The 13,690-nt window shown below is 35.4% G+C and overlaps 1 protein-coding gene across 1 annotated transcript in view; it reads left to right on the top strand.

Moving 5' to 3' along the window:
• The window catches only part of SH3BGRL (SH3 domain binding glutamate rich protein like), a 79,737-nt gene extending 66,492 nt beyond the window's left edge, over nucleotides 1-13,245 (top strand). Inside the window, exons 2-4 of the mRNA XM_036841008.1 lie at nucleotides 1,372-1,557; nucleotides 5,955-6,035; nucleotides 11,931-13,245. Of these exons, the coding sequence (XP_036696903.1) occupies nucleotides 1,372-1,557; nucleotides 5,955-6,035; nucleotides 11,931-11,963 (300 nt within the window). The 3' untranslated portion in view covers nucleotides 11,964-13,245. The remainder of the gene's footprint in view (nucleotides 1-1,371; nucleotides 1,558-5,954; nucleotides 6,036-11,930) is intronic.
• The last annotated feature ends 445 nt before the right edge of the window (nucleotides 13,246-13,690 follow it).

Below are 13,690 nucleotides of genomic sequence, written 5' to 3' on the forward strand. Positions count from 1 at the left end.
TGAAACAAACAGAACCAATTGGAAGGAATTTATATATCTGAATTTCTCTTTGCAGAAGTTGACTGGGTCACAAATTATAACCTGTTTAAAAAGACAAAATACACACCCACACAAGTGTTTATTCATTTAGAGACTTCAATTATGTGTAAGAATTTAGTCCTAGAAATTATGAGCATCCATTTAGAAAGTTTCCAAGTTTATTTTGTAATACTGTACCTTTATTGTTCTAGTTCAATATGCTGTAATATTTGTGAGCACATTTTTCACAGCTGGACAATTATATTAAACTTTAATAAGTACATCATGCTTTCACTAAAACCATAGACTGCATGCAATATAGATGGATGTAGTATGCAGCATGTGTGCTGTCATTATTAAGCTTAGTCTAAGTGGCATCACTCATAGCAATAAGCGCTTGCTGTCTCTTCTAAGTTCCTTGCACTCTTGGCTTTGTCATTCACTTGACTCCTCTCACCTGACCACCTTAGCTTCATATTTAAATACCATGTTATAATTGAAATTTTTAATATATCTATGTCTAATCCCTCCCTCTAGATTGTAATTTTAGGAGGGAATCTGCTATTTTTCTTTAGACATTTTAAAGAACCTGATAAATTTCTTACACACTTAAGAGGCACCAAAGAAATATTGTTGAATAGCTATTAAATACAGTTTCGGACAATCATTTTAGATTTTAGTGCATCACAGTTGGAACCTCTGTTGATCTTCAATAAAGTGTTAGCTGAGAAAATGTGACAGGTTGATTATAAAACAAGACAAAACTCCATCTTGATTAAATGTGTTGTTGTAGCTCGGCACTTTCATGAAAAAGACTCTTGTTTTCTTGTTCAGTTTCTGTTCCAAATGATCAAAATTGACACATAGAGTCTTGTAACATTCTCAAGGAAAGATTCATTTCTGTTCACTGTATGATGCTTATTAAGACAGGAAGTAGACTCAGGTCATTTGGAATGACTTTCAACAAAGGCTAAAATTAAGAGAGGCTTGTAGATAATCGGAAAACACACCTTCCCACTATTCAAACTTTTGAGGTAATTGCACTTGAGGTTATTGATATGCATCAGCTAGCTTTTCTTCTTCATGATTAGATATGAGCATTTCAGTGAATAAAAGAAAAAGTTGGGTTGATAAAAGGACCTGTGAACTGAAAGCTCTTCAATCCACTTGTGAGATATCATTAACAACAAAATAATAGAGGGAAAACTATATATCTTCTGTTAAACCACAAATCTTGATCCATGTCTGAATTCATTTCTGCTAGTTCATTAACACTTTTTTGTTGAATATGATAAACAAAAATAATAAAAGCTGTTTGTTCAACAATATAACTTCTTGTCCTTTGGGCCCTAGATTAAGAAGAAACAGCAAGATGTGCTTGGTTTCCTAGAAGCTAACAAAATAGGATTTGAAGAAAAAGATATTGCAGCCAATGAAGAGAATCGGAAGTGGATGAGAGAAAATGTACCTGAAAACAGTCGACCAGCCACAGGGTACCCCCTGCCACCTCAGATTTTCAATGAAAGCCAGTACCGTGGGGTAAGGAACCAATTAAAATTCTTGTTTTTTCAAAAATGGATTGCCTCAAACCCATCCTCTTTCTTTTACTCCCACCCCAAATCTACACACAGTCATTTCTCCTGTTCATCCTCTACATCCATCCTAGGCAGCTGGGGTATTTTACCTTCTACTAGAAGGCAAATGGATGAGTCATTCACCAAAAGATTATCTGTGAATGTATAAGTACAGACCAGAGCATTTATATTATTTCTAGTATGTCCATGAAGAAGCCACTGAAAAGAGGTGAGCTGTTTTACTTATTTAGATTAAAATTAGTTTAAAAAGAGGAATATCTTAGTTTCTGCTTCAAGGTAGTAAAACTTTTATTTAGGTATTATTAATGAATTTTCTTAAAATTTTGAGTTAGCTAATTGAACTAATGTATGGATGAGGGAAACAAGAGTAGAGTTTTTACTTTGTGACTGGTGCTTTCAAGTTTGTCATCTTAGTTAGCCTTCATTTAAACCATGAAGTAGTTCCCTTCAATGTTCATTCACTGTGTATTTAAGTAACATTTGTAGCCTATGGCCATTCTAGATACCATGGCAAGTACAAGTATGTATAAAACAAAGCCTCTTTTCTTAAAGAGCTGATTGGGAGTGTTGTGTGGGTAGAATCAAACACACCTGAAACAGAGAGAGTGGTTATGAGGCCACATCCATGTGATGACATGGTACAGAAAGCATATGTAAGGGCTATAGGAATTTCCAGTAAAGAACTGTTTGCTTTGCTGTGTCCTCAGAATTAGCATAATTGAGGAACAAATGTTTTTAGAGCCAGCAATCCAAATCTTCTAACTCATGTATTTATATGGGAGTGAGAAGGAGAACACCTAAGGGAGGGTATGGCAAAATTGAGAAGTCCATTAGCATAAAATATTTTCTCTGTGAATTGAATTTGTCACTTCTGAGGAGGGGCCAGAAGATTTCTTCTGCTGCTGCAAACAGGGCCAATGTGTAAAGACATACTGTGTAGATAAGGAAAAGACAATTAGGCTATTCATTTACATGGTGAAACCTCAGTGCCTCTATATTTGAAATTTCTGCAAATTGTTGACTCTCAGGGGCTGAAAGAGGCCTCAGAGGTCATCCAGTCCAATCTAAGCCAGCATATATTGTCTTAATCTCTCCTTTTTGAAGCAGGAATTTCAATTTGTTTGACTTTTAAAAAGAAACACATTTTGGGTTGTAAGGGTGATGTTTGAGAAGCCAAATTTACCTGGTTTATTTCTCCTTCGGAAGCCACACTACAAGGGAATGGAGTATGTTATGGAAAAAAAGGCAAGTATCACTGAGAAATGGGAAGATGAAAAGGAAGGTGCAGGAGGTGAGACACAACCAAACAAATATTTGTTAATGGAAAAGGAATCCATTTTCTATTGAGTGCCTGCTGTGTGCCAGGCACTGAGTTAGGAGTCATAACAATAATTAAGATTTGTCCCTATACAGACGTTAGGGAGAAAAGTGTATAGCAACCATTCATAGAAAGCATATTATATGTCAGCTATTGTGCTACATACTTTATGTGTATTATATTAGTCAGTTCTCATACTAATCTCATGAGGTGTAGATATTGTTATTCCTGTTTCATAGATGAAGATATTGAGGCCTAGAAGAGGTTAACTAACTTCCTAAATCATACAATTAGTAAGTGATGCAGCTAGAATTTAAACCTAGATCTGTCTTATTCTGAAGTTCTTACTCTTTCTATTAAACCACTGCGTTGTTAATTTTCCTGTTTACTCAAAGATCCCATCTTTGTTCTTTTCTTGTTTCATTCTGTATTGTGGGAGGCTGACCTCAGCAAATTATATTTCCCAGTGTCCATTGCCAACTGGCTGCCTATTAGGTTTGGCCGATAATAGGAGGCACTGGTTGGATGAGTGGAGGGCAGGAGGAGAGGAAAAGCCAAGGTATCCCCCTTTTTCTGGAGGTGTCCATGACAGTGGCTACATCTCCTTTGTGGTACCAGCTCTGTAATACTACCTTCTCCACTTTTCCCTTCAGCACTAGCTGTGGTAGCAGCTTCCTGCTATTTCTAGTCTCTGGGCTGCCTCACCGTCTCCTGTCTGCCTTTCAGCTCTTTAATCTTTTGTAAGTGGTTCTTCGTATTAAATTCCCTTGTTTAAACTATCTCAAGGTTTCTCAGCCTTGGCACTACTGATATGTTGGGTTTATGGGGGCTCCCCTGTGCATTGTAGGATGTTTAGCAGCATCCCTGGCTTCTATCCATGAGTGCTAGTAGCACCCTCCCAGTTGTGAAAAAACAAAAATGTTTCCAGATTTTGCCAGACGTCCCTGGGGGAAAATTACCTCCTTTTTAGAATCATTGAGCTATAGCTTAGGTTCTATTTCCAGATTAGGATGTGACTGAAATAATTACCCTGCCAACATAAATGAAGCTCTGCTATAGACGATACAAAATTTTTAAGGGTAATCTTTGTTCTGAAAGAGCTTATGCTGTGTATATGAAGAACTAAAGCACATTTTCATGAAATAATTAATATGATACAAATATATGGTAGAATACATTCTGGATTAATGTTATTGGAATCCCAAAGATGTAAATAAAGTATATTTTTCCTCAAGAGAATTCCTATAGAAGAAGCAGACTATGTTTTGTTTACTCTTGTATTCTTAGCACCAGGAACAGTGATTGGCATGTAGTAGGTGCTCAATACATATTTGCACAATAAATTAATTAATCCTGCTTAATTGAGAAGCTGATGTTCTTTTCTCTCAGAGCTACAAATCTGTTTGTGTGTGCTAAGTTCAGGGCCAACAAATAATGTACTGTGATCCCCAAACACCTGAAACAGAGATAACTAGATTACCCTACATAGTATTTCATGATCAGATTTCAATGTATTTGAAGACCTGCTTTCTTTCACATGAGTTTAAAGATTGACACAGACTGTTTTTATTGATTTGATGATAGTAAGAATTGTCTATTGTATAACTGTTAGGTTCTTTTAACTAGCATTTTGAGGTTACTTCCAAGTGGTTGAGTATAGATATGATGTATATTGCTTCTTTACCTTGAGTAACTTATAGGTCATGTGTCTCAGTATGGATTTTGTATCAAGATCCAGCTAGTTTCACTTTTGAATAGTGAGTTCAAAGAGTATAAGAGGCTGGTCATAAATGCCTGTTGTTTATGATTTATTCCTTTGTCAACATCTAGGGTACACAAAAAGATGCTTTGAGACAACCCTTGAGGAGATCTCTGTGGCTCTAAACAATACTGGCTGTGTTAAAAGAGTCCCTAAATGAGAGAAATTCTGATGTTTCTTGAGGTAGGGGTCAAATTTAGGGTCATCAATGGCTTGAGAGGCCGTAAACTTTATACCTCCAGATCTTCCAAGTACCAGGAACTATATATGCTAGAAAAGAACCTTGTAGTTGGTGATCTGTTGGTGAGGCAATCTCTAGAGAAGCCAGCAAATTTTGAGAGCATTTTACCTCTAATAACTCAGCCAAAATGCCAAGCTTATCTCTGTGTTTTTGGGTTTCTTTAGAGAAATTTTTTTTTAATTTTTAATTTTTTAATTTTTTGGCCATGCCATGAGGCATTTGGGATCCCCGACCAGGGATAGAACCTGTGCCCCATCCATTGGAAGCGCAGAGTCTTAACCACTGGACCGCCAGGGAAGTCCCTCCCTGTGTGTTTTAAGTCAAACAAACTAAGGCCAGGTATAGACAATGGCTGTGTTTTCTAAGTATATTTCCTATTGATTATAAGTCATAGTCAAATATAGGCAGTTCTGTTTGTTACTTTTGGAGCATGCATGGTGGTTTAGAGGATGACAATGGGAAGCCCAACTGAATTTAGTCATGTGAAGCTTTTATTGGATCCCTGGATTGTTTACTCTTCCAGTCATATTTCATGAAAATCTCATACCCTTCCTCTGAACACAGCACAGATTTACTATTTTTATGACCATGGGATAGCTAAAATCTGGCCTTCTGTAGGTTCTGAGGGCATCTCTACCTTAATAAATAATGCAAGAGAAATAATGACAAACTGGAACAACAGCCTCCTCCCAAAAGTAAGCAACCTCTTACTGGCAAATAGTTGGCTGCTTTGGGCTATGGAGAAAGCTGCTTGCCCTGAGGCAGATTTAAGATCTATGCAGTATGAAATAAGTCCTTTTGCTATTTCTGTCTCACAGATCAGCATATCTTCTAACCCACATTAATTGGGATCCAATAAGCCTTGCCGCTTTACTACTCTTTCCAGAAGTCTAGCATTATTGAAGTCAGCTAGCCTGTTTGCCATCAAAGATATTGACCAGTCAGATAATTTTGAATTAATTTCCCCTTTTCTTTCCTTTGTTGGTTGCATATTGCTAATTCTTGTTGCCTTCTTTTATCAAGGACTATGATGCCTTCTTTGAAGCCAGAGAAAATAATGCAGTGTATGCCTTTTTAGGCTTGACAGCCCCACCTGGTTCAAAGGTATGGTTCATTTTTCCCCTTCTTTATAGGCCATTTTATTGCTGCTGGGTTTTTTTAATCAGTAAGATTTCCACTTTATTAAGTACTCAGATTAAGCCAGAGGCAGTGCAACATAGCTAAAAAGAAATGTCCCTGCTCCGCATGCACTTAATCCCTAGTAGGGCAGACAGATGTGCATAATTAAATACATAAAGTATGTGGATAGAAGGTAGGCCGAGTGACTTCCCTGTCAAGCTGCCCAAGGCAGCAAATTTCTCATTGACCCATTCTCAAATAAGTGGTTAACAATTTTAAAGATGCCATTATTCCAGTTGTCGTGTATGGTATTACATGGACAGAAAGCATCTTAGTTCATAGTAATCTTCTTGTCAGTGTCTATTGTCCTTGTGTGACAGCAAATGCTAGAGTCACCTATTCAAATTAACTAAGAACATTTGAGTATCAAAACTTGTCACTAAATTGCTGGCTGAATTTGGAGCTTTTCCCCTGCCAACAACAAATTAATTTTTCAAGTGGTGGTGTTCCCAGGGAAAATCATACAAAGAAAAATATAAAAAATTAAGTCGCCTGTTTAAAAAAATGTCTCAAAGCTATGGACTTTAAATATACGTTTGCCTTTTGCCGTATTTCTTCTCCACAAAGGCTGATTTAATAAAAGTGTATGTCCCCTGCTCTATCATTTTACATTTTGCTCTCAGAAGCTAATTTTTGTTAAACAGATTCTTCAAACTCCAGCTCCTTCTCCAGTTTTGAGAGTCTGTGTTATTGTCTGTATTTTCACTAGAGACTGTTCAGAGGCATTGTTGTCTGAGTCACTATGAAATTCTGTTTTCTTGCCAAACTTTCTTTTCCCATGGATAAAATGTCTTATTTTAGGCTTTGTATAATTTAAGTTGTAGGAAATCTTAGGTAAGGCATTTTTCTTCAAACAAGTTAGTAAAACCCAAGTTAAGTCATTGATTTCAGTGCATATTAGAGGAAGTATAAAAGGAAGGATAGTCTGTTTTCTGTGACTGATGACTCCCTTTCCTTCAGTGAAAAGTAGGAGCCATTCATTCATTTATTCATTCAGTAAATATTTACTGAGTGTCAAACATTGACTTGATATTGATGGTAGGGCAAATACGGAGAATACAACATAATCTCTACCTTCAAAGTGTTTATAACCTAGTGAGGGACATGTATATGAATAATTATACAACAAATATGTCTACAAATAATTATGATATAGTATGGTAAATTCTGTATGGTTGGTATGAATAAAGTACAGTAAGCATCCAAAGGAAATAATCATAAATTACTACTAAGGAGTTTGGGGAAGGTTCCACAGAGGAATTGGCATTTGAACTGTTAGGGATTCTAAAACACTGAAGTAACACTAGGCGTCTTTCACAGTGGCTGCAATAGGAACCACTGCATTGGGATGTACCTGCACCCAAAGGTATGTTCAGGGAGCAGAGTGTAATGCAGCATGAATCTACTATAGGACATATTAAATAAGGGAGATGCATTAGGAGGTAAGATTGGCTAGGTAGGATGGGGCCAGATTATGAATACTGTGCTAGATACTTTTGGCTTTATTCTCTAGGCATCTAGAAGCCATGGTAGGGAATGAAGACAATGATGTGATTATCTTTGTATTTTAAGATGTGATTTGATCTATGTCTCAAGAAAATAAATTTGGCAGATGTGTGGATTGTGAAACATTGGAGAAATGAGATATTAGAGATGGGCTGACACATTAGAGGGTACCTTAAGTGTCCAGAAAAGCAATGGAGAAGGCCTAAAGTGGGACTGCAGTTACAGAAAGGAAAAGATGGATTTAGGAGACACAGAAAAATCACTTGTGATAGGATTTGGCAAATTATGAGATGTTTATGTATGCAAAGAACTGGGAAGGATTGAAGCTATCTCTGAGGCTTCTAACCTGGGTGATAGGGAAATGAAGCAAAAGTCATGGAGGAAACAGAAAAGTGAGTGATCCAAGGGAGGAGTTAGTCTTGGAAAAGAGAGGGCATGCAGTTTTCTTCTGAGACTGGATAGAATGAAGAGAGAAGGATAAAAATAGAAATTTTAATGTGTGGGGAGGTTAGGGAAGTTCACATTTGAAAATGTCTTATCTTTAGTATGAGGTAGGAAGAATGATCATCTGCTAGGAGTGATGGGAAATTTGAGAATTGAAAAGATCCATTTGCTGAAAATAAGCTAAAGAGTAGGCGAAGATCATGAATGGAAGGATGGCTGAGCAAGATGAAAGTCCCAGTTGATGTTAGAGTTGATGAGCCCACAGTGGAGCCAGTCAGCTTGTTTACAGTGGGTTTTTTTTTTCATCCTTGTTTAACCCTAGAAGTAGGAATAGAGTAAAAGAACAGCAGATGTTATCAAGGATTGAACTAGAGGGAGCTGATAGATCAGGATAAAGAAAAAAGGTCTGGAACTGACAGTGGAGTTGAAGGGTGGACTGGTAATAGGGATATTTTGAATGTTAGTATTTAATAGGTTTTTCCCAAGACTAAAAGTGATAAATTTGATATCAGAAGGATGATTTTTCTATCCTTCAGCTCAGCTTTCAGAGTTTTCCCCTTTAATTTAAAAGGACAATAAGTCTTCCAGAAAGAACTGGCTGAAAAGAAAGTATACGCAATAAGAAATACAACTAATTAACCCACATTGGAAAAGTGCATTCATAATAAGAAGAAATGTGATAAAATGAGATACAGTATTCATCTGTGAAGTTAACAAAGATAAAACAAAGTGATAAGGCTCAGTGCTGAGAAGTGTGCATTAAAACATATTCTCTCATATATTACTGATGATGATATAAATTGGTACTACTGTTTGAAAACCAAAATAGCAAATATATATCAGGGACCTCAAAAATGTTTATAGTTCTTCATCCAGTAATTTTACTGGGTATTAAGGCCTAATGAAAAAATTCTATACATGGAAAAGTCTTTATGGATAAAAAAATAAATCAAAATGCTATTTATAATCTTAAAAAATTTGAAAACAAGTTAAATGTCTAAAAATAGGGTCAACAAAAATGATTTATCCACTGAGTGAACTCATGCTCTCATTAAAAAATGAGAGTTTGTGAAAAGATACATTATAATGAGCTACAGAATTGTTTTTACTGTGTAATTAACATTCTATTGATAATTACATTTAAAATCTATGTATAGGACAAAAAGAGACTGAAAGGAACCATAGCTAATAATATGAATGTTTTCCTTTTTTCTCCATTTCTTTATTTTCCAAATAATTAGAATACATTCTCTTTACATTTAAAAATTATTGAAAGCCAGTGCACTGGAAAGCTTGATATTTAAAAGTACCCAATGGCAAATATTTCCATAAGGCAAGGAATCCTCTGTAAGACAAATCATTTTTTTAATTCTTTTGTATATTAGATGCAGTTAAACATGGTATATAAATATTTGCTCTTTACTCTTCTATTAATACAGAAGATAATTTCATAGCACTAGCATTTCTTACATTGCAGTATAGTTGATAGTTTTGATATGGAATAAAATAACTGATATATTTTTACTAAAAAATAAAAATCCAGTGATGTTCATGTTGAGAGGAATACCACTCCTCTGGAAAAGCTGTGTTCACTAGTAGGTGAGGGTATAGAACATGCTGGTTAAAGAAGTGTTCTCATTGGCTTTGGTTAAACCACCTAGCTCTAGGGAGGGGCCATGAAAATCTGCTTCTGCTGTGAGATTTGAAGCATTCCTATTTCCACTAAGCCCATCCCATTTTATTGCATCTCCAAGAGAAACTGTATGTTAATAACACTTAGCTGTGGTGTTGGTCTTAGTGACTAGGCAGAAAGTGTAAAGGAAAACGGCAGGAAAGAAGTCTGGATACCTGCAATGGACTAAGCATTGAGCTACACAGTTCACATTCATCTCATTTTATCTTTACTCCATCCTTATGAGCTAGGTGTCCTCAATCCCATTTTACAGAGGAGGAAACTGATGCTTAGATAATTTAAGTAATTTGTCCAAGGCTACATAATAATTGAGTAGCAGATATGGAATTTGAACCCGGGATTATCTAACTCAAAACCAATGCATTTATAGAATGATGTATATAGTGGGAGTAGAGGGCGAGAACATATCATATGCCTGTTTCTAAAGCTCTCTGGTTGATTAAATAACTCATGATACTATAAATACTGGCTACTTACTTTTAGATAATAATAAAGCTTGTAGCACAATTTACATATTTGATGAATAAAACATAATTAGAAAAGTAAATAATTTAAATATGATGTATTCTTAAAGACAAATTACAAAGAAGTTTGAATTGCCTTTTGTTTTGGATTTTTGTGCTAGTAATTTCTTCCATTAAAAAGGATAAGTGAGAGCTAAGGAATTTATGACAAACTACAGCAAAGATCGATAAGTGTGACTTTAGGGAACTAAGCTGTCTCCAAAATACTAGTTACTCAGAGGCATTACGTGCTCATAAGAAGAAGGACTTCACATTAGCACATATTCACATTATTATACCACTGCTTCCCCACCTATATATACTATGCCACTGAGGGGTTTTATTTATTTTTATTTTTTATATTAATTAATTTATTTATTTTTGGCTGCGTTGGGTCTTCGTTTTGGTGCACGGGCTTCTCACTAAGGTGGCTTCTCTGATTGCAAAGCACGGGCTCTAAGCGTGCAGGCTTCAGTAGATGTGGCACGTGGGCTCAGTAGTTGTGGCTCGCGGGCTCCAGAGCGCAGGCTCAGTAGTTGTTGTGCACGGGCTTAGTTGCTCCGCGGCATGTGGGATCTTCCTGGACCAGGACTCGGACCCGTGTCCCCTGCATTAGCAGGCGGATTCTTAACCACTGAGCCACCAGGGACGCCCCATTGAGGGGTTTTAGTATAAAATTCATTGTGTTGTGTGAGGAAATTTTTGGAAGCTTGTTCTATAAAATGAAACAAAATACATAATGTGGGTCTAAGATATATTCATTAAGACAGCCAAACACCATGTTAGAAATTTCAAAAGAGCTTAGGGACATTTGTTTTTGTTTTTTGACTAAGAGTTTTGGAAGGTGAGTCAGTAGTGTATTACATATGTTTTGTTAAGGATGTATTAAGAATGAATTACACTGTCCTCTGGTTTCCTTCTTTCTATCATTTCTACCTCTCTTTTTTTTGGTAAAAATATAGCATCTTTTTTTTTGTTTGTTTTTTCCCCTTCTTCTGGGGTTAGCATCAGAGGCTCATTTTGGAATATGCAGCTGCTGTCACTCCTCCTGAGACTGTCAAGTACTCAATTAGTGACAGATGTTAGAGTGACATTGTCTAGCATACATGATTTCTACAGCTCAAGTCTGAGGTTTCTTTCACCAGAGTCACTCTTGCCACCCATCCTTATTTCCAGAGCACAACTATAGGTCAGAGTTCCTATGCTAGAAGTACTCACCATCCATAGGAATAGAAAGGCAACCTTACCTCTTCGAGCCTACTGCCATGAAATTTAAAAGCAACAATATTTTAGCAAATAACACATTTTCTAAGTAGCTTAATCCTTAAACAAAACTCACGTGACTGTAAACTGTAGGTGACAATGTTTTTGAACACTCAATTTTTGTGAAAAATCATTCAAAATGGAACTTAGCTACTTTTAAATAAAATGTCAACTATAATTGTAAATCACTTGCTTTTATGGAATTATAGACAGTCCTCTATGACATCTATTTCTAGGCAGAAGTTTCTATTTTTTAATTTTTCTATTAAGAATTTTTAAGCAGTCTTTTCTGGGGGCTATTTTTCTGATTTTGAATATTCTTAGCAATTTGAGGTAATATAGTCTAACCAAAATACACATGGATGCCTGCTTTGTGATATTTAAATCTGTTTTGTTTGTTTTTCATTTCAGGAAGCAGAAGCTCAGGCAAAGCAGCAAGCATGAACCTTAAACATTCTGCCTTAAGCATCCTGACAAAGGAGTCTCCACTGCTTTTTATAAAATAGCAAAATTATCTTGGCTTCAAAAGAAATAGGCTTAATGTTAAAATAATAGATAGTTGTTGTTTTCACATGCAAACAATCAAAATGAATACATAATTAAAATGTGAACATTATGATGAGGAGAATGGGAGATGAACTTAAAATTTTAAGTAGGTGTCATGGAATAGTATTGTTGTCTGCTAAGGCATTTTATGTACTTCAGTGTTTTTAAAAAGCAAACACCTGTTCCCTTTTTTGATATTATTATTGCAGCTTAAGTATATCTGTAGCTCTACATTGAGTAACTTTAAAAGATGAGCGAGAAAGAAAGAATCTGTCTCTTGTTCCCAAATTGCCTCAATTTTAGTGAACAAAAATATGTACCTTTTTGATGTGAAATTATTGTGATTAAAAACTAGTTGCAGATAATGTTTATGATATGTCAGACATTGTAATTTCTGATGGTAATTATAACATTTCCATTCTTTTGTAGTTAAAACTTCTATGTACTGAACCACAGGTTTTCTAGGCTTCTAAATGTAGCCTTGCATTGCATGTTTCAGTGATCAGAACAGATGACCTCCCACCAAAATAAAGATGTATTCAGTTGACAAATTTCTTGCTTAACTACACAGCTATGATGCAATCATGTTACTAAGTTGCTTGCCCCAGTGAAATATGCATATGTATGTTATGGAAGTGGGATGGCAAATAAGTTAAAAATGGCATCCTTTTGCAAAGAGCTCAGACTTTTAATTAAATATTTTAAAATAGGTTGGAACTCATTTTTCTCCTTTTAAAACAACTTGTGATCACGAATGCCACTATCTCTCAGATATTTGACCTTTTTGTTTCAGCTTAGACATATATTGTATGAGTACATTAATCTAAGCAGAGAAAATCTTTTCTATGCCTCTATTACAGTGAATAGCATAAGTATCAGATAAAAGGATCAATTTAAAAAATGTTAATTTTGAAAACTTCTAAGAAGACAAGAAACATTATGGCCTAAATCACCCAGAAGACACATATATTGTACTTTAGTTCCACATTACTATTGTACTTTAGTTCCACATTACTAAAAGAAAACACCTTTTACTTTAAATTACTTTATTATATCATTTGATGTATGCAAGTCTGTGCTCTTTGCCAAAATCAACATACAATGAAGACATGGCTTTGTTTACTGAGATTCAAACATGATGCAATGCTTTAAAATAAACTCAGTACTGTCAGAAACATAATTTTTGTGTTTGTGTTCATGGAGTTTCTAAATAGTGTAATAATAATTTTAGATGGGTAATATATTTTTTAGATGGTGGGGAAGGAGAAAAGAGAAAATAATAGAAAGAAAACCATTTGAATAAACTTTCTAAATTTCCTATTTAGGACTCTGAATTTTGCAATACACACTAGAGTCAAACAACTACTCCATTGTTTTGTGTACAAAAATATGCTATGGAGAACTCTAAAGTAAACAAGGTATTTTGTAATAAATTCTGGAAAATGCTAAAACATTTTTCAATATTTTCTCCTGAGCTTTATCAAATGCAGATGATGATACTTGCAATATTTTATGTGGGCATTTTTACTTTTAGTATCAAATAAGTTAACACTGTCAAAAATAGACATTCTTTAAAACTAGATGACATTTTTGAGATGTGTATATCTACTAGACTATACCTTACA

This window comes from Balaenoptera musculus, chromosome X, assembly GCF_009873245.2.
Source record: "Balaenoptera musculus isolate JJ_BM4_2016_0621 chromosome X, mBalMus1.pri.v3, whole genome shotgun sequence".
In the NCBI taxonomy this organism is placed as follows: domain Eukaryota; kingdom Metazoa; phylum Chordata; class Mammalia; order Artiodactyla; family Balaenopteridae; genus Balaenoptera; species Balaenoptera musculus.